The sequence below is a fragment of the Cetorhinus maximus genome, chromosome 19, assembly GCF_964194155.1.
Source record: "Cetorhinus maximus chromosome 19, sCetMax3.hap1.1, whole genome shotgun sequence".
NCBI classification, from domain to species: domain Eukaryota; kingdom Metazoa; phylum Chordata; class Chondrichthyes; order Lamniformes; family Cetorhinidae; genus Cetorhinus; species Cetorhinus maximus.
Window position 1 is genome coordinate 49,332,922 of NC_135897.1, and position 21,481 is coordinate 49,354,402.

Genomic DNA, 21,481 nt, shown 5'->3' on the forward strand with positions numbered 1-21,481 from the left:
GATTGGGTGGACTAGGCCTGTGTTCACTGGAGTTTAGAAGAATGAGAGGGGATCTCATTGAAACGTATAAAATTCTGACAGGGCTGGGCAGACTGGATGCAGGGATGATGTCTCCTCTGGCTGGGGGGGGTCTAGAACAAGGACTCAGTCTCAGGATATGGGCTAGGCTATTTAGGACTGAGGTGTGGAGAAATTCCTTCACCAGGAGGGTGGTGAACCTGTAGAATTCTCTAACACACAAGGCTGTGGAGGCCAAGTCACAATATATTTAAGGAGGAAATAGATAGATTTCTCGACTCTAAAGGTATCAAGGGGTATGGAGAAAGTGCGGAGGTATGGCGTAGAGATAGAGGATCAGCCATGATCATATTGAATGGTGGAGCAGACTCGAATGGCCGAATGACCTACTCCAGCTCCTATTTTCCATGTTTAAGTCAGCAGCAGTCAAAATTGCTGTTTTAAAACATTCCATGAACAGCCCGAGTCTCAAGTAGCTTCTGAACATGTGGCAGCCGAGCTTGCTCCGATCGAAAAATAAATTTAAATAACAAATAATCGGCAGTTAAAAGACCCAGCAAAAGCTAAAAATCGACAGTTTCATGACATACGAAAGCTTAGATACTGTGGAGAAGACTTAGAAAGGTCGATCCAGAGTGTCGCTGTTGAAAAACTTAAAACACACAGAAATCGTGAATGTCATTACTGCCGGAGCCTGCCAAAACCAGCAAGCACAGGAAACCTCACCGAGAAGAAGGGTGTGACAGCGCTATCTTGGATTTCCTTACAGTATTTAAAGTTGTACACGCATTTAATTTTAAATGACCATGGATCAAAAATCTACCTTACCAGACCAGTTTGGACTCATGCAAAGGCCAAACCTAACTCAAAATTGGGCATCCTGGAGAAGAAAAATTTTACATTACTGGAGTACATCAGGTTCAAGTGGAAAATTAGAGGAAGTCCAGATTAATATATTTTTATATTTGTTTGGTGGGCCTGCAGATGGAAGTAATCCTAATAGAGTGCATCAATGAATCCTCCACAAGTTTTGATGAAATATTAAAAGCCTTTAACAATAATTCAACCTTCAAGTTGTGGTGCGCGCAGAGCTTAAAAGGGAAAGCTACGAAAGAGAAAAAGACAATTCCCAAGCTAACCATACGATGGCACCAGAGAGGCTGGGAACATTCCAGAAGTCTTAAAAAATATATATTTTTGAAAATCCTCTCATATTATCTGAACTGCAACAGCAGATGGCAATGCTAAGCTACCTGACTATGACTGAAGGAAAAGGAAGAGTGTTCCAAACTGCAGGCGGATAAACAAAAGACGGGAACAAGATCGGAAAATGTAGATTTGGAGCTAAAGATCAAGGAACGAGAAGATAAAACACCAGATACCTAAAATTTACTGAGAACCATTGAGTCTTTGAAAAATGAAATGGCTGAAATTAAAATCAAAAACCTAGAATAGTAAGACAAAGTAGAAGTTCTCACAAAAGAGAGGGAACATTCTCAGAAACAATGGTCAGAAGTGCAATTGCAGAATGTAGCTTGAAGGACAGCGCAGAGGAATTATGCTCAAAAGGACCTGCGCTAGGAAATGATGAGGAGAAATGTCAATTCTAAAAGGCACAAGGAAAGGAGGATTAGAATTTACTAGCTACAACATGTGATTTTGAGATCTGGGTGAGCAGAACTGAATGTCTTTCAATTTCTTGTTGGCTCTAATCACATCAATGACTAAAATGTTGACCTTGCATGCACTTAAGTTTTCAGATGGTTTGTATCTGAAGTGTTCTATCATTAAAAGCTATACTGACAAGTTTAACCTGGTTACACTCTGCTCAGTACTAGCTTAGAATGAAGACTTATTTCAAGTCTTTACTTCAATACCTACCACTATTTCACACTTCTAAAAGTTCCCTTACCTTGCAGCTTCAGTATATCGTTCCAAACAACGGAAGACTGTGGCTTGACGAAGATGATTACGGAAGTTAATTGGATTCAGTAGTATGCTCCTTGGAAATAGCAAACAATTATGAATTAGCATGTTACAACAGTAACTAATAAGCTATGGGCAGAATTTTCCCATTGGCGTGTGAGGGTGGGATCCGCACTCCAACGCGTAAAGTAATGCGCAGCCCAACGTCATTGCGCGCCATCATGATATTTCGTTGGGCAGGCGTGCGATGATATCTGATGCACGCCCGCCATTAATTAACCGGCCACTTAAGGCCCTTGAGGCGCCAATTGACAGCAATTTTTTGGCGCCCGTGATCTTCGGGTCATTGCATGGGTGCAATGGGCAGGAGACATTTGTATAAACCTCAGCCACGGGTGGGATAAGAGGGTTCATTGGGGTCGTGAGTGTGTGCTCCGTCAAATATTTAATTTGCAAAGTTACGGATACTTGTCTGTGAGAGCTGCAATACATCAAAATATATACCAGCTGCTTGGACTGGACTCATAACCTTCAGATCAGCATTCTGCAGTGAAGAATAGTTTTTGGGCCTGCAGGTTTCAGGAAGCCTTCCCTTAGTCTGGGAATGGGAGTTGAACTCTCCACTGGAGGCACCTCCTCCGAGGAGGAAGGGGGGGCTAGAAGGGGGAGGAGGCCAGGAGTGCACATTCAGCCTCCAGGAGGGAGCCACCTTTGGGAGGAGAGCCGCAGGCACAAGGGATGCAGGGCCAAGAGGTAGTCCAAGGCAGAAGGGGCCGCAGAAGATGCCACTATCCTGCTGCCAGGGTATATAAGCGGCCAAGCAGCTACCTCAATGTGTCTGAGGTGCAGTGCTGAAGGAAGCTCCATCTCTCAAGGGAGACAGTCAACTATATCTGTCAGATGATTGGGCCTGAGATCTCTACTAACTGTGTGGGTGGACACTCCATGCCAGTGGCCCTAAAGGTCACAGCTACCTTCAATTTCTATGCCTCTGGCTCCTTACAGGGGCCGGTAGGTGATCTTTGCAGTGTCTCCCAATCAGCTGTTCATGCTTGTGTCAAGCAGGTTACAGATGCTCTGTTCAGGTGTGCAGTCACCTTCATCCACTTCTGCTGGGACCAGGCAAGCCAGACACAGCAAGCTAGGGGTTTCGTGGCCATTGCTGGCTTCCCCCAGATCCAGAGTGCAATAGACTGCACACGTGGCCATCAAGGCGCCAGGTGAGCCCGGTGCCTTCGTCAACAGGAAGGGCTTCCACTCCACGAACATGCAGATAGTGTGTGATCACAGCATGCTGATTCTACAAGTCTGCGCAAGGTACCCAGGCAGCTCCCACAACGCCTACATCCTCAGACACTCCCAGGTGCCGGGGCTCTTCAGTGCTCCAGCCCAGCTGGATGGATGGCTGCTGGGTGACAAGGGCTATCCCTCAGAAGGTGGCTCATGATGCCCCTCCGCCATCCAAGAGCAGAAGCTGAGCAGCAGTATAATAGGAGCCACGCCTCCACAAGGGCTGTGTTGGAGAGAGCCATTGGTCTTCTCAAAATGCACTTCTGATGCCTGGACCATTCAGGGGGCGCGCTCCAGCACCCCTCAGATCATGTCGCTAATAGCAATTGCATGCTGCACTCTCCACAATCTTACGCTGGAAAGTGGGGGACACTGTCACTGTGGACGAAGATGATGTAGACGCAGTGGCTGAGGCTGTACACAGTGAGTCCGAGGATGAGCACACACAGGGAAATGCCGAGGGGGTAGGCGCTGACCCGGGCATACTGCAGGGAGGCAGGGACACCCGGGAGGCTTTAATCCAACTTCAGCTAATACACCACAGATGGACCTCAAGGTTGCAGGCCCTATATCCGATACCTGAGTACAAAATCTGCCTAGATAGGAACATTAACTTAGGGCCTTGTCAATAAAGCTGAATGTCCCACAAAACACTCATAACATTATTGGTAACCATCCATCTGCAGAAGAGACACCCTCAGCCATGGTTACATGTCTGAATTTAATGGTATAACAAAAGGAACTTAAGAGAACAAAATGACAAAGGTGTTCAACATCACACCAACTCATGAAGACCTCATTGCGGGCCAACACAAAAGCACCAGTGATAAACCTGTGGTGTGCCTAAGGTGCCTTAGGTTTACACTTTCGGGTGCTACGTCTTGGTGCAGCCCCCTCGCAGGGACTGGCATCTGAGACAGCCTGCTCACTCTGCTGTCTTGCTGGCCTCAATGACTTTGGCGGCTGTCCTCTGGTCCGTGGAGCCTGTGCTGACCTGGCCTGGGAGCAAGCTGCCAGTTCCACAGCTGCCATCTCCCCAGTCGTCGCAGCCTCATCGGATGCAACGGTCACTGGCAGAGGGGCAGAGGAGCTGCCACCCTCATCCAGAGCGCCCTGAGAGGAGCCCACAGAGATGACAGGCAGCTGCTGTGCCAACGTGAGGTCAGTTTGGACCTCCCTGCTCACCGTGGATGAACGGGCACCGAGCTGGGAAACTTCTCCCACACTTGCACTGACCAGCTGAGGTTAATGCCGATGTGAGGGCTTGTTGGTCCGTGCGAATCCCCTGGAAGCCCTGATTGGTCTCCTGGAGGAGTCTCTCCTCGAGGGTCGCCACTCTCTCCATAGAGGACGCATGGCACCTGGCCATGAGGCTCATTGCATTGGCAATGGTCTGTGTAGACTCCTCTACCACGGACACCAAGCCAAACATAGCCTCATGTATCTCCACCAGATGCACCCTGCCGCATTTCCTGTATTTGCTGCGTCGCGGACAAATCCAGAGTCACATCATCAGCTACTGACTGAGCATGTGCCTAGTCCCCTGCAGTCCTCTGACTGCTGGCGCCATGGGCACTCTGTCTCTGCCAGCTCCTCCAGCGACTGTGAAGTGTCCTCACCGCTGTGCCTCAAGACAGTAGCCGATGATCTAATTCCCGAAGTGCTAGTATCTGCGCTGGTGCCTGCCTGGTAGAGATGGTGTGATGCTGGTGAGTCTGAGACTTCAGGGCCCTCAGATGTGAGAGGGGGTCCCTGCTGCTCCTCCTCCTGGCCCTGCTCCACCGATGCTGAAAGGAAGAACAAGGACATTTGATTAGTTAACGTGGAGGCAAAGAAAATGTGCATCCCTGTCCCCCGGATCATTATGCGCTCATCATTCCATAAGCAATGGTCAAACCATGTTGCAACCTTCAATCACTGCCATGGCTGTTGGGAGAACAATGGTGACCTCAGTGCTGGGCAAACATACCTGCCCATGGTACCCCAGCCTCACCGACACCGGTGGACCTGGGCGCATGGCGCCTTTCCAGATCTGGGGCCTCCTGCTCGAACTGGCTAAGCATTGTCACCTGTGCCGGCCCTCTGCCAGTCCTCACCCGCCCAGCGGCATTATGTGCATTCTTCTCCTGAAAAGGAGAGAAGAGCATTGTTTAGTGCTACTTGTACCTGGATTCTCTTCGTGGCCGGCCCACCACAACCAGAGTGGGACATTGCAGGGCTCTAGTGTCTCCTCGCCTCGCTGCTGCCAAACACTCACACAAAGATGCTAAGCCTGTTCCCCACCCACCCCTCGGCCAAATGCTGCCTACATCACAGTTGGCACCACACGGTCTAACCTTCTATAGCAAGACGGCGCAAGCACGTGGAACGCAGAGGGCAGCAGATCGATCGGTGCCACACCACCTTGAAGCTCCCCTCCCAACATGTCATCATCCTGACTTGGACATGTTCTGGAGTTCTAGCACTGCGCCTAGGTGCAGCTCCTCCAGGTTGCCCTCAAAACAGTAATGTGGGTCTCAGTGCACCATATGCTGAGGATGCAGAACCCATCTCATCACCAGCCTCTCAAGGTGACCTAGGCATGGGCAATATCCGCTGGCCCACCCGACGAATGACACATGCCATCAATGATTCAATGCAGTCACTACACTCTGCCGGGGTGGTGAGGGGAGCCAAGGGGGAAAAGCCTACCTGCCGGTTTAAGTGACCAATGCCAACATTGTACTCATCCTTCCTGAGCGCGAGGTCGTTGAAGCCCTTTTGGCACTGGATCCACGTGCATCGCACCACGTCGTGGGAGCTCACTATCTCTGCCAACTCCTCTCAGGCACGTTTGGTCATGAGGGGGGGGGGCCTCCTCCTCCCGTCGTGAGCTATGAGAACCTCCCACCATGCTGCCACCTCCTCGAGGGCAGCAAGGCAATCGTCCTAAGAACGAGACACACAGTGCCCCCCTGCCCTACCCTCCTGCCTGGCCTGCTCACCAGCAGAGCTCTGGGGACCCCTTCCAGTAGCCATGTTTGACAGCCTCTGAAAGGTTGCCGCAGCTTTTTTTAAAAACAGGCTGCCAGGTTGCCATTGGACTCGGCCGTCATTACAGTCCCGCTGCCGCCCACCCACTTCCACTGTCCCTGGGAGCCGCGATTCTTGCTGGGCCTGCTTAATTGGCCTGCCCACGTAAAATGCGGTGCGGACCCGATCAAGGCCGGCGATCGGGTCCGCACCTGCCCGCTCCACCTGCCATCCAGAAAATTCTGCCCTATGTGTGGGTTTTACTAAGTCAGTGTATGTTTTGGCATATAGTCAAATATTTAAAAATCATTAGTGTGCCCAAAAATTCGAATTATGGATACATTTAAGTCTTTTATTGTGATTTTTCTGACACTACAAAGAAGGATTCATATAATTAAGTGATATAGAAGCAGTAATCTCATTCCTTCATTTTGTTGATATACAAAATTGTCATAGTGTTGCTTTCAATGTGATTACTTGCTCTGTGAGAAGTGAATAACATATTGGAAGAGTAGCATGCATTCCTGCTTGTCTCACCAGAGAGTTTCTGCATCCTACTGCTAAAAGTTATTTGTATGTTGAGATAAAATTTAGTCAACACTGATCACTCGTGCCCAACTGCCAACCAGATCTACTTGGTAATAAGAAATGTGGAGGAAACTTCAAATGTCAGCAGCGTGCACTACAAAGGTATGATGGATTTACATACAATACGCCATTACTGCTGAAATTTGGTAGAAGTGGTAGCCAGCCACAGGGTCCCAGTTAGAAAAGCACCTTTAATCTGCAGTAGGTATCTGATTCCTACACTAGTAGGCAATTCCATTTCCTCCTTCAGCACCACCCCGAGGAGGTGAGTAATGGAATGTTGGTAAGAATACCACTATTTTAAAGTAAATGAGGCTGGACTCAGGAACTTTGTTAGGACTTGCACCAGGTCAATCACACCAATGAAAATCTGGGTTATGAACTTTTGGAATAGGTATACAAAATAGTGGTAATCTGGGTAAATCACCCAGTTTTATTTGCTGATCCACTGAAAAGATTGGATTTTTAATATTAAACTAAGGTATAAAGGATTACCTGCGTAGACCACATAAGGGAGAATCTTCTTTTTCATTCATTAATTTAAATGGACACAAAATCATTAAGTCATAATCTGCTTTGATTGATTTTCCTCATGCAGTCAGCTCAGGTGATGCTTCATATCCAAATTATATAAAAGAAAAATCTATCCCACTATTACATGCTTTACCCTTATCGCCAATAGAGAATGGAGACCACCATTCAATGTGTCCAGGCAGGAGTCAACCCCACTCTAGATTTGAAAGGGATTCCTGTCCCACAGCTTTATTTTTCAAGCCATCTAAATATCTTCGATCACTGATTTAAAATGTAATTAATTGAAGATTAAAATACTCCATATTCTTTTACATTCAGTTATTTGGCACGGTGCTAAAATATAAACATATTAATACAGTTAATATGCATGTCACAATTAAAATCACAATTTTGGTCCAAATCACATCCAAACCATTTTGGAGAATTTTTTTTTGTACAGAAAGATTAACACTGATTTAATCTCTCATGAATTATACCAGAACTAATAAGATAAAAACAGAAAATACCAGAAGTACATGAGGTTTCTCAACCTCTATAATGAGGGATAAACGCAAGACCTTGCTGCTGGTGGGAAAGCTTGCCCACCAGCTGTCAAGTCAGATATATGAGTGGTTCTTGCCCATGAATTTCCACCCATTCATTTTTATGATCAAAAAATCATAAGCATTACGCTCCAAATTCTGATTTGCACTGCCAATGAACAAAGTTCTCTGCATGGACTCATAAGATGACCCCAGGTGGATTTATAAATGAAATACCAGCCTGCTGTGTATTTCCAGTTTTAACTTCAGATTTCTTGCACTTTTTTTCTTTGCCTTTTATCATTGCTGTATTGAATACTCTGGGAGCAGGGCTCCAATCATTTACGTTATTAGGTCATACATTTAGTACATCAACACAGGAAACTACAATAATTTGGAAAGTGCTAAAGATAGGTGTTCCAGAAATTCTTTCAGGGACAAATTTCTTTGTCAAACTGCATAAAGCTCTAGGTTGAACTTCACCGCAGGACAGGAATAATTATATCATTCAATAATAGTCAATAGGGTTTACCTGTGAGCATGATTAAGAGCTAGGTCTGGCCTTCTCATGCGCAGATAGCAGGTCACAAGCTTAGTTTCGATAAAACTGGCAATGCTTGAAATCTTTTCATAAGATGCATAAAATGGGTTTCCCAGAACTGCTCCTTTACTACAAAGCTACAGAAAGCAAAATAAGATTCAGAGTTTATATTAGCAATTATAAAATAGGAAGAGCTGTAATTTTTAATAATTACTCAACTCTATAAAACACATAAGGCCACGTAATCTTTTCTATTCAGATTCTCCGGGAGTAAAGTACAAATCAAAGCAAGTCACAAAGTTATACTTAGATTGCACAGTACACTGGTCAGACATATCTTCTGTACTCTGTCCAGTTTTGTTGCGAGAGAGTCAGCAACAAAAATAGCTTGCATTTGGAGAGCGCCTCTAGTGTGGCGAAACCTCCTAAAGGTGCTTCACAGGAACGATCAACCAAACTTTGACACCAAGCCACATAAAGAGATAGGTGTGCAAAGCCTTGGTCAAAGAGTTAAGTTTTAAAGGAAGAGAGATAGAAATAGAGATGCATCAGGTTTAGGGAAGAAATTCTGGAGGTTAGGACCATGGCAGCTGATGAAAAAGGGCCACTGGTGGAGCGAAGAAAATTGGGGATGTGCAAGATGCCAGAATTGAGGGAGCACAACAATCTCATGTGGTTTGTAGGGCTTTAGGTTACAGGGATTGGGAGGGGTGAGGCCATGGAGGGATTTAAAAACAACAATGAAAAGTTTAAAATCGAAGCATTGCTGGATCGGGAAGATAATGGGTGTACAGGTCTTGGCGCAAGTTAGGATATGGGCTGTAGAGTTTTGGATGAGTTCAAGATTGCAAAGGGTACATGACGGGATGCTAGCCAGGAGCATTGGAATAGTTAAATCTAGAAATAAAAAAGGCAAGGTTGAAAGTTTCAGCAGAAGATGAACTGAGGCAGGAGTGTAAATGCATGATATTATGGAGGTGGAAACAGGCATCGCTAGTGATTTAGAGAATGCAAGGTCGGAAGCTCAGCTCAGGATCAAATAGGATGCCAAGGTTGCAAACAGTTTGGTTCAGCCTCAGATCTTGGCCAGGGAAAGGATGAAGCTGGCTAAGGAATGGAGTTTATGTCAAGGACCAAAGGCCATGGCTTCAGTCTTCTGAATATTTAATTGGAGGGTATTTCTGATACTGGATTTTGGTTTGCAGTGTGATAAATCAGCGGAGGGTCCTAGAAGCAATATGCAGGTAAGGCAGAATACTGATCCTCCATATACTGCATTATGAAAAAAATATGGAAAAACTTGGGACTTTTAGCATTGAAAGGAGACAGTAGTAAACACTGGCAAGGGGAGTTAACTATGAATAAGGAGAGCATAAGGAGACCATAACAAAGTTTCAAGTTTAGGAAAGAGAAATTTGTGGAAAAGAGGAAGCTGTTGATGTACCCAGGCTGGAATAAAATGTTAAATACCTTAAAATAATGAACATAAATGCAGGTAACTTTATGAATAAAGTAAGTAATCTGGAGCCATCTGCTGGTGACAAGGGTTATGATATAGAAATTTCAAATATTATTGGTGGCTGGAGCATGGAAAAGTTGTATACCTTTAAAGTCATGTTGCAGATATGACAAAATAAATATATACTGTTACTCACAATAAGAGGTTGTGGGGGAAGAATTAATCCAAGCAGGTTTCTTGGAGAATTAATCCAAGCAGGTTTCTTGGTTTATTTCCAAGACAACCCCTCAGTGCTACTAACTTCCTAGTAGCTTCCACACAAAGTGTTCCAGCTGTCCCTTTTTATTCTATTCAGTTGGGATAATTAATGCCCATCACCTGTTTAACTACCAATTGGTTTTAGCAAGATGATTGCCATATTAACAGATTCCCCTCTTTTAAATTAAAACTAAAAAAAACTTGAACACATTTTAAAAAAATAAACAGAAGGAAAAAATATATATATCTCTATATCTAATATACACACACACACACACACACACAATTATAAAACAAAAACAACTTTTTTTCAATGCATCATTATAAGACACCCCTCTTCCAACACATTTAATAATTTTTTGGAGCAGGCACTTCTTTTTGTAAAACAGTCTGATAGTTGGTGACTTGCGTCAACCCATTTAATCTTAGAGATCTCTTTTCTCGCTAACATCTCCTTTATGCTGGCTAGGTCTATTCGTAGTCTTTTGTCCATGACACTTTTCATGGAATGAACGTTGTCCCAAATAGACTGGTTATCAACATAACATTCTAAGGGCAAACTTTTCCCACATTGCCCCTTATATAATATTTCTATCAATATATTGGACAAGTAAACCCCCATATCTAATGCCTCTACTAAGGCTAACGTTTCAGCTAAGATGCTTTTCACTACCTATTTTATCTTCTTGGCCTCCCAAGCCAGTGGGCAACAGTTATCATTCTTTCCCACCAAGAAATTGATGAACCTTGCTGTGCTAGAGTACCCATCTGGAAGATTGGCATGTGAAGCATCACTAAAAATGACCAACCTCATATCTTCTGGATCACCCAAGGCTGGAAACTTGAGCACATATCTCTCAGAATTTAACTTTTTAAGTGTTTTATTTGCTCTCAGAACTTGCTCAACTGTCACATGTTTCATCATGGTACTCAGCTCCAACACATCATAACTAGCGTCAGGCCTAGTCTGAGTGCACAACCAGTTTAACTGCCCAATCAAACTTCTCAACTGCTCCATTTCTTCCTTGGTAGCAGGATCCTTTTTTTGTGAGGATCTACCACGAGTTATTGGGATATAATTAACATTTTCTAGGTAAGATTATTGATTCAATATCACTCCTAACTTGCTCTGCTTAAATGTCTAAACCTATGTATTTAGAGGCCCCAGAAGTCTGACTTCCGACCTGGGATTCCTTCTTTATCTTCTTGATTACCCGTTGTTCAAATTCTACAGATCCTCCCCACAGGAAATCATCAACATGCATGATAAAGATCCCAGCTAGTTTCTCCTTATGGTACCAGTAGAACATCACGGGGTCTGCTTTTAACTGAATGCAACCTATTTTCAACAAGACAGACCTCATGGAAAAATACCATACTCTTGATGTATCATTCAACCCATAAACACACTTATTCAATTTCCATAGCTTTCCTTCTACATCCCCGGCTTCTTTGGGTGGTTTCAAAAAAACTTCCCTTTGAAACTTCTCCCCCTGTAAAAATGCAGCCTTTATATCAATCGATTTGCACTCCCAGGAATAGGATGCCAAAATAGCTAAAAAATCTTCAAACTCACTTTCCCCACAGTAGGCAAGTCCACTCTGACATCCTGATCTCCTAGTCTCTCTTCAAAGCCTCGGGCTACTAATCTCGCTTTGGCCTCTGTGAGTACCTTTGCTGCACAGATCGATCTGAGAGATGGAGCTGGCTGTCCTCTGTCAGGTATTTCAGAATATACCCCAAATTCCTTCCAACTTTCTAACTCTTTCCGTTTGGCTTCCTTTATCAGTTTACTTTCCAATTTATTAGCAGCTATAGAATCTCTCTGTCATAAGGACTTCTACTTCTACTGAGATTGCTAGCTTGCTCTCTAGTCTTCCTTGTTAAACTACAGCCTCTACTCACATTCCTCTCCCTTTCTGGGCTGCTACTATATGATTGTCCTCCCATGCGAACAGAACCCCGTTTGCAAGTCCGTGATCTTTTTCCAGGGCCACGACCACTTTCTGGTCCACTGTCAGAACTCATACTGCTATTTCTGGGTTTCCACATCTTTACCTCGGTCTTGTCTCCTGTCCTTCACCCTGCACATTTAGCCAATGTTTGTATTTACCAGTGGCCTTTCCTGCTCTCCCTATGATGGCGGCATCCCTCCATACACTGATCCCTTCTGGCATGTATGTTACCTTTGTTCCTACTTTGGGTAATTGCCCTTTTGGATGAATAGCGTTGTCCTGTACCTCAGTATTACTTTGTTCATAGTCAACCCTGTATCCGCTGTTGTCTGCTCCTCATAACTACCCAGTGTATGTGCATGTGAAGTGTATGGTGCCTCCTCACGTTCTATGTCCTGTTCAAAACCTGTAAAAATATAGTCAGTACCAATTAACCGTGAAGAATGTACCCTAACAATTTGATTACCGTGTTGCACAATTACTACTTTCCCATCACTCCCTATAACCTTGCTAGGTCCTTTCCACTCTTTCTGGCCTTCCCTTTTATAATATACCATGTCTCCTTGTCTAAACTATATTCCTGATGGTCTTATGCGGTGCCGTAGAGCCCGCAAAATTTTCTCCTAAACCTCAGCTTTAATGAAAGCTTTTCTGCCCACATACAAAGCGTTCAGATGAGCAGAAAAAGTGGAGCTAATGCTAGTCCCTTCTAGAACAGGGGGAGCATCTGACAACACCGAAGGTAACTTCGGATTTCTTCCGTACGCCAACTGATATGGACTGTACCCCCCAACCATTTGCAGGGAGTTCTTTGCATGCACTGCCAATGCTAGCGCCATTTGCAGTTTACAACCTGGTTGATCAGCTAATATTTTATGGTAAGATGTCATCTATTACTGCATGGTTTCTTTCACAAAGACCATTACTGAACGGGCTCTCAGCTGCAATATCTTGAAATTCCTCATTGGTGAATTCCCCACCATTATCTGTGAGGAACTTCGTTGGTGTTCCTAATCCTGTTCCTACCCATTTCCCCATGACCTTATCAACAATGGTCCTTTTGTCTTTACCAGTCTATCACAGTGTATAGACTAAATCTGGTTGCCATATCTATGAAGTGTAGTAAAAAAAATACCCCTATCCTTGTCCCAAACTTTCAGGTCCATTGCCACTGCATCGTTAAACTCCCTGGCTAGTGCCAAGCTCACAACAGGTCATGATGGTGTCTTGCGATATTTAAGGCAAATTTCACACTGAGCAGTGACTCGTTCAACAAAATCATCATATCCTTTATCGACCACTCCTACATCTCGAAGCGAGTCTTCAGTTTCCGTGGCGCCAGATGTGCAAACTGTATGTAATTTCCAAATGATCTTTTTGTCCACCAAATTCTCATTTTCAGCAGTTAACAAAACTTTATGAACTTTTTGATGAGAAATCTCTGGCTTCCTTAGCAGCAAGCAGTAATGGCTTGAGTAAAATGGAGATCCACATTTTTCCCAAACACCATTACTCTATCATTCTTCATATCTAGCGTCATCTGAGCCTTCTTCATTACAGATTGACTCAACAATAGTGATATCTCGCTAGAAGCCACATCAGTACTGATAAACAGATTGATCCCTGTTATCTTACAAGGGAGGACCACCCGTTTGGAGGATGTTAGTGTATTGTCATCTGCGAACCTGAAGCAGGTAGAGATTTCATACTCCTTGACTTTCCACTGGTCTGCCGCATCGAGAGACTCCAGATAGCAGTTAAGCCAGCCCATGCCGCACACCGTAGAACTGCAACCACCGTCCAGAACTGCACAGTTGAAGGAATCTGCCATCAAGATATTCATCACCGGATACAAACTCTGATCAATACAATTCCATCATGGCAGTCACCATCATCATTTTCAGTTTCAGATGAATTCGTCTCGTGGGTTACTTCAAAAACACGATTCCTTCGCTGTGAGCCGTTCATTGCACAATGGTACTGGGAATCACACCAAAAACACCGATTAACCATTCCCCGTGCATTTTTTGGGTTTAAACGTTTACGGTCACCATCCCAGGCACGCTTTTTGTCCCCACTCTCAAATTGGCTAGGGTTACAACCATTTTCAGACCTCTTGTCATTAACCCCATCTTTGTATTGGAATCTTCATCTAATATTTGGTCAACCGCGAAACTCAGTCACCATTGAATCCTCTATCCATTGTTTTACAGCATAGTTGTTTGCATTTGCTAAAAAAAATGGCAGGGAACGACTGTTTCCCCAGAAATCTTTTTAGGGCAGCAGCCATTTGATCTAAGAGAGGTTCTTTCCCCCGAACTGAACCCCTGTTAGTACTAGAAGACTATCAAAATGGAAAATGCGAGCATAGTCCAGTAATTTAAATGTCAATACCGATTCTGGAATTTCAAGTTCAAATCGCTGTAGTCTCCTGTACCATTAATCAAAGTCCATGATATATTCTTCCATGGACTGATCATCTGATTTCCTAAACCTATCAAAGATCGTCCAAGCTTCATACGCTTCCATCCTTTTTGTAGAACTTTTCCAAAAATTGTGCCAGTTTAATCCCTTTTCAGGATCCAAATCATCCACTTTCCACTCTGAAAATACTTTACTCTTTATCTTACTTTTGGCTGGTAATGATAATGCCAAAGCCTACCTTGCTTCTTCCAGGGTATAGCAGTAGCCCGGGTCCATATTTCAACTTCAGCCTTCCATTGCTGATGAGGTTCAGAGTCAGAAACAATTGGTGGATAGTCAAAGCTTGCAATTTTGCACCGTCCTTCCACCATTCCGTAACTTAAATTGTTAGCAACAGTACACTTCTTATCCCTCAGAGGATGAGGCAGAAAGCTTCATACACAGCAATCAATCAGCAAAGCTTAAAGTTCGTCCTCTGCTATCATGTTATTCACAATAAAAGGTTGTGGTGGAAGAGTTGAGCCAGGCAGGTCTCTTGGTTAAAGCTGGTTTATTTCCAAGACAACCCCTCAGTGCTACTAACTTCCTAGTAGCTTCCACACAAAGTGTTCCAGCTGTATCTTTTTATTCCATTTAGTTGGGATAATTAATGCCCATCACCTGTTTAACTATCAATTGGTTTTAACAAGATGATTGCCATATTAACATATACTGCTGGTTAAGAAACACAATAGGAAATGAGAAAGCCTGAGAGAGCGGCAAAGGTGGTAATGCAAGGAATAAGGATATATGGCATTCTTTAAATATTAGATTTTCAGGTTTACTGGCAGATAGTAGCCTAACAATAGAACAAAGACTGTTATTTAAAAAAACACAGGTAAGAAAGGCATAAATATACAGTGAGATTTGGATTGCAGGAAACATTTAAAATACTTTTATAAGCATATCCAGGGGAAACAGAGTAAAGGAAGCAACAGAACTATTTACAGTCTCACCCAAGGAGATTCTTTTGGGTAACCAGGAAATTATGGATATCCTAAACAATTTATTTGCATTGGTGATCACAGCAAAAGCTACTTACTCTCACCTGGAAGTAAGAGTTGATTTTCTGGAAAATTAAGACCATTTGATGGCCATAATAATAACTCATAATGATGTGATAGATACACTCCAACCACTTTTTTTAAAAAGAGATTACACCTCCTGACTCCCTAAGGCCTTTCTACCATCTACAAGACACAAGTCAGGAGTGAGCCTTACCCAAGGCTCTCCACCCACGTTGTTGACAGGGCCCTCAACCGTGTCCAGCCCATCTCCCGCGCATCCGCCCTCACACCTTCCTCTCCCTCCCAGAAACATGATAGGGTCCCCCTTGTCCTCACTTATCACCCCATCCGCCTCCGCATTCAAAGGATCACCCTCCGCCATTTCCGCCAACTCCAGCATGATGCCACCACCAAACACATCTTCCCTTCACCCCCCTGGCGGCATTCCACAGGGATTGTTCCCTCCGGGACACCCTGGTCCACTCCTCCATCACCCCCTACACCTCAACCCCCTCCCATGGCACCTTCCCATGCAACCACAGAAGGTGCAACACCTTAACACCCTTTACTTCCCCTCTCCTCACCGTCCAAGGGCCCAAACACTCATTTCAAGTGAAACAGCATTTCACTTGCACTTCCCTCAATTTAGTCTACTGCATTCGTTGCTCCCAATGCGGTTTCCTCTACATTGGAGAGACCAAACGCAGACTGGGTGACCGCTTTGCAGAACACCTTTGGTCTGTCTGCAAGCATGACCCAGACCTCCCTGTCGCTTGCCATTTCAACACTCCACCCTGCTCTCATGCCCGTCCTTGGCCTGCTGCATTGTTCCAGTGAAGCTCAACGCAAACTGGAGGAACAGCACCTTATCTTCCGACTAGGCACTTTACAGCCTTCCGGACTGAATATTGAGTTCAACAATTTTAAATCATGAACTCTCTCCTCCATCCCCACCCACTTTCCGATCCCCCCCCCTTTTTTTCCCAATATCCCACCTATTTCCATTACTTTTAACTGTATTTCCATCCATTGTTTTATCCCTGCCTTTTAGCCTATTTCGATTCCTTCACCCCACCCCCACTAGGGCTATCTGTACCTTGCTTGTCCTGCTTTCTACCCTTAATTAGCACATTCCTTAGATAATATCATCATCTTCAACACCTCTTTGCCCTTTTGTCTGTGACATCTTTTGGTTATCTCCACCTATCACTGGCCCTCTATCCAGCTCTACCTGTCCCACCCCCCCTTAAACTAGTTTATATTTCACCTCTCTTCTATTTTTACTTAGTTGTGTTGAAGACTCACACGGACTCGAAACGTTAACTGTGTTCCTCTCCGCAGATGCTGCCAGACCTGCTGAGTTTTTCCAGATATTTTTATTTTTGTTCAAGTCAGGAGTGTGATGGAATACTCTCCACTTGCCTAGATGAGTGCAGCACCAACAACACTCAAAATGCTCATTACCATCTGGACAAAGCAGTTCACTTGAAGCATTCAAGGCGTCTTCAGCAGCACCTACAAATCTGCAATCTCTACCACCTAGAAGGACAAGGGCAGCAGGCACATGGGAACCCAACCACCTATAAGCTCTCTTCCAAGTCAGGCACCATACTAACTTGGAAATATATCACTGTTCCTTCATTGTTGCTGGGTCAAAATACTGGAACTCCCTACCTAACAGCACCAGAGAGACTGCAGTGTTCAAGAGGGTGGCTCACCACTACCTTCTCAAGACCATCTAGGGATGAGTAACAAGTGCCTAAAGACAAGTGTACTTCTCTCCAATTATTTACACCAGAAAAGTGATAGCCATCTGTTAATTGCCATTGGCCACAGGAGCTACAAGGGTAAACTACAGAGCTGAGTTTAATCTTAAGAAGTAGAAGCAGTAAGCTATTCGGCCTATCGAGCCTGTTCTGCCATTTAATAAGATCATGGTTGATCTGACTGTGGCCTTAATAGCACTTTCTTGCCTGTTGATTGACTTCTTGTCAATCAAAAATCTAACTCAGCCTTGGATATATTCAATGGCCCGGCCTCCATTGCTCACTGGAGGAGAGCATTCCAAACACTAATAACTCTCTGAGGAGTTTGAAACAAGATCTTATTGAGATAGTCAAGATCCTTAAGGATCTTGACAAGTTACATAGAATTACATAGAACATCCAGAATAGAACCAGGCTAGGGGGTAGCACTGCTGCCTCACTACTCCAGTGATCTGGGTTTGATTCTAACCTCAGGTGTCTGTGTGGAGTTTGCACGTTCTCCCTGTATTCGAATGGGTTTCTGCCGGGTTCTCCAGTTTCCTCCCACTGGCTAAAGACACGCTGGATCGGCTACAATTAAATTGCCCTTCGTGTGTGTTTGCATGTGTACCCTGTGATGGACTGGTGTCCTGTCCTGGGTGTACCCTGCCTAGCGCCCATTGCCTGTTGGGATAGGGGCCAACTCCCCATGACCCTGAATTGGATAAAGCAGTTCTGGAAAAGTAAGTGAGTGAGTGAGAGAGAACCAGGATATTCAGCCCTACCAAGCCATGCCAGCTTTTACACTCCACTCAAGCTCCCATCCTTCCTCATCTAACTCTGCATAACCCACTATTTCCTTCTCCTTAATATACTCATCCAGCTTCTTCTTAAATGCATCTATGCTATTCACCTCAACTACACACTTGTGGTAACAAGTTGCAATTTGCACCACTCTGTGGGTAAAGAAGTTTCTTCGGAATTCCCTAAATGAATTCTTGGTGACTGTTTTATATGAATGGCCTTTAGTTTTGCTGTTCCCCACAAGTGGAAAGCTTGTGCAAATCCAGAGAAATTGTTTACCATAGACCCAAGAACAACAACTGGGGCTACAAGATGAAGCTCAGGTGAGGGAAGGTCGATTGACAGAGCATTCATAACTACTTCACTTAAGCAGCGATGAATAATTACACTATAATAAGATAATTGGTTAAAGATGGTGGGGAAAAGAAATGAGAATTTTATTTACATGGTGAGTTATGATCTGGAATGCATTGCCTAAATGGGTGGTGATTGGGGATTCAATAATAATTTTCAAAAGGGAAATGGATATATATACCTTAAAAAAATTATGGGGAAAGAGAGGGGAAGTGGAACTAAGTGGATAGCTTTTTTAGAGAGCTAGCAAGGCACAATTTTCTGAATGCGTCTAGCTCTACATGATTCTATGAATGTTTGGAATTAGCTGTCAAAGTAGTGATCACTGCTGAAAGCACCAGTAATTCTAACAGGTTGGACAGTCATTGGCAAGAAGATCAACTGTGAGCTACAGGTAGTGTGCTGTACATTCTGAATTTGATGGGACATTTGCCTAGTACTAGGGCAGGAAAGAACTGTGTGTTGGAACAGGCTCTATCTGAATCAGGCTAGGACTAGAACCCTAATGATAAGGATAGGGTGGTCACAAGGACTTTAAACTAGTCAGTAGGGGGATGCTCAGGTGGATAAGGTAGTATAGATAACAGTTTGCAAACAAATGAAAGAGAAGAAAGTAGAGTAATAATCAGATACTTTAAGCAATGCAGGTTAAGGAAACAAAGATGTAAAGTAATCAAACCAGGAGACAGAAATAAGCAATATGTGAGTAAAACATTAGAGCAGAAGAAGAGGGTAGAACGTGTGATCCAAGTAAGCATTCCTCACACAAACGCATGGAGTATAAGGAACAAACTGTATGATTTGCAAGTGAAAATTCAACTTGGAAGGTATGACACTGTAGCCATGACTAGACATGCAAGACAGTCAGGACTGGGAACTAAATATAGCAGGAAAGGTAGGGAAAATGGTAGAGGGGGAGGCGTAGACTTTGCAATTAAGGATGAAATCACTTCAATGATAGACAAGGATATAATGAGAGGCAAGGAGGCAGTGGGGACTTTATGAGTAGAAATAAGAAAAATAAAATTACTTACATCTGTAGTGAGGGTTGTGAATTGGCTCTTGGTGGCAGCTGTGAAGTGTTAGATTGTATAAATGCAGGGATTTAACAAGTATGTAACAAAAATAGGGTTTTTTTCTAATGGGGGATTTTAATATTCATAGATTGGGATAAGCAGATTAGCATGTCAGAAAGGTAGTGAATTTCTTGTGTGCATCTGGGATAGTTTTCTGCAACAACATGTCCTAGAATCAAAAAGAGGGCATGCCATATTAAATTTAATAATGTGTAGTGAGCCAAATATAATTAATGGCCCAACAGTCTGTGAACATTTAACTAATAATGATCACAGTATGTTAGAATTCAACGTAATATTTCAAAGGGGGAAACGCAAAACAATTCCTATGATTCTAGATTTAAGTAAGGTTGAATTCAATGGAATGAGACAGAGACTGTCTACTGTTAATTGGGCAAATCTGTTAATAGATAAATCGACAGAAGAACAGTAGGAAGTGCTCAAAAAGAAAGTTAATATGATACAGAAGCAGCTAATGCACATAAGGGGCCAGAGTCCTACTTGCCAAAAATAAAGCCATGGGTAACTAATGAGGTATGAGACAAAAACAACTTATATTTATATAGCACCTTTAATATAATAACTGTCCCAAGGAGCTTCATAGGAGCATTAGGAGGCAAAGGGGATGATAGTGTAGTGATAATGTCATTCAGCTAGTAATCCAAACACCCAAGCTAATGTTCTGGGACACAGGTTCAAATCCCACCAGGCAGCTGGTGGAATTTAATTAATAAATCTGGATCAGTCGCAGTAATGGTGACCATGAAACTATCATCAATTGTCGTAATAACCCAACTGATTCACTATGTCCTTTATAGAAGGAAATTTGCCATCTTTAACTGGTCTGGTCTACTTGTGACTCCAGACCCACAGTAATGTGGCTGACTCTTAACTGCTGTTTGAAATGACCTAGCACAGGTTCAAAATAAATGGGGTGGCAGGCAAATTCACCCTGGAAACCTCATGAATAGCCATCAAAGACGGGGGCGAAAAATTCAAGAAAAGTCAGCCCTATATATAATGAAATTTGACTGGAGGAGCAGCAAGCTTGGGATGTCCCATGCTATTGCTCCAACTCTTCCAATCACAGAATCCCTCCCTCCCATTCTTGCTGATCCCGCAGAGACAGAATCTATTATGGGAGGACCAGGAAGGGCAGGAGATAGAGAACCTGCGATTAGAGATCAAGGAGCAGCGCTTAAGTTACTAAAAAGTTATTATTTTCCAGCCCAAATATATTTTGCAAATACATCCATTGCAATAGCAAGAAAGCCCAGAAGCTTGAATTGTAACTAACTAAAAATGTTACACAAAAAAATTCTTTACATACTAACATTAAAATAATGAATTACAGACCATTTCCTTCAGACCAGCCCCGATTGTTTCTCCATTCACACAACAGTTCTATTTCACACAAGCCTAGGTACACTGTGAACAAGGGTTCAGGAGATGCGAGGCGAGAGGGAGGCAGGAATGGGATGGTCAGGGAAGCGGTGAACGGGAGAGTCTGGGAGGTAGGTTGTGAGGAGGGTCAGGGGGGCAAATGGCGAGCGGGAGAGGTTGAGCGGGGGAATCTGGGAGGGAGGCGGCGAATGGAGGTGTCAGGGAGGGAGGAGGCAAGTGGGAAATGGCAAGCGTGAGGCGACGAGCGGGAGAGGCAGGAAGGGAGGCAGTGAGGCAAAAGTAGCTTATAAACCCATCCCCTTCAAAAAACAAGTGTTGGCATAATATGTTGGTACCCAGTCTGCCAACATTGTGGAATGATGGGAAATGGTTATATGACATATTTGCCAAATGTAGCCAAGTGAGTTGGAAATGCATCAAGTGAAAACTGAGAGAATACAGCTCAGTACTTTCTGACACAGGGAGAAAAAGTCAACGAGCATGTGCCTAAAATGTTCCAATCCGTGCCCTTCTCATGGGAGATTAC

The 21,481-nt window shown here is 43.9% G+C and overlaps 1 protein-coding gene across 1 annotated transcript in view; it reads right to left on the minus strand.

Moving 5' to 3' along the window:
* The window catches only part of LOC144694192 (spermatogenesis-associated protein 16-like), a 231,216-nt gene that overhangs the window by 170,151 nt on the left and 39,584 nt on the right, over positions 1–21,481 (minus strand). The window contains exons 2-3 of the mRNA XM_078564549.1: positions 8,422–8,567; positions 1,931–2,020 (exon numbers count right to left, since the gene is read on the minus strand). Of these exons, the coding sequence (XP_078420675.1) occupies positions 1,931–2,020; positions 8,422–8,567 (236 nt within the window). The remainder of the gene's footprint in view (positions 1–1,930; positions 2,021–8,421; positions 8,568–21,481) is intronic.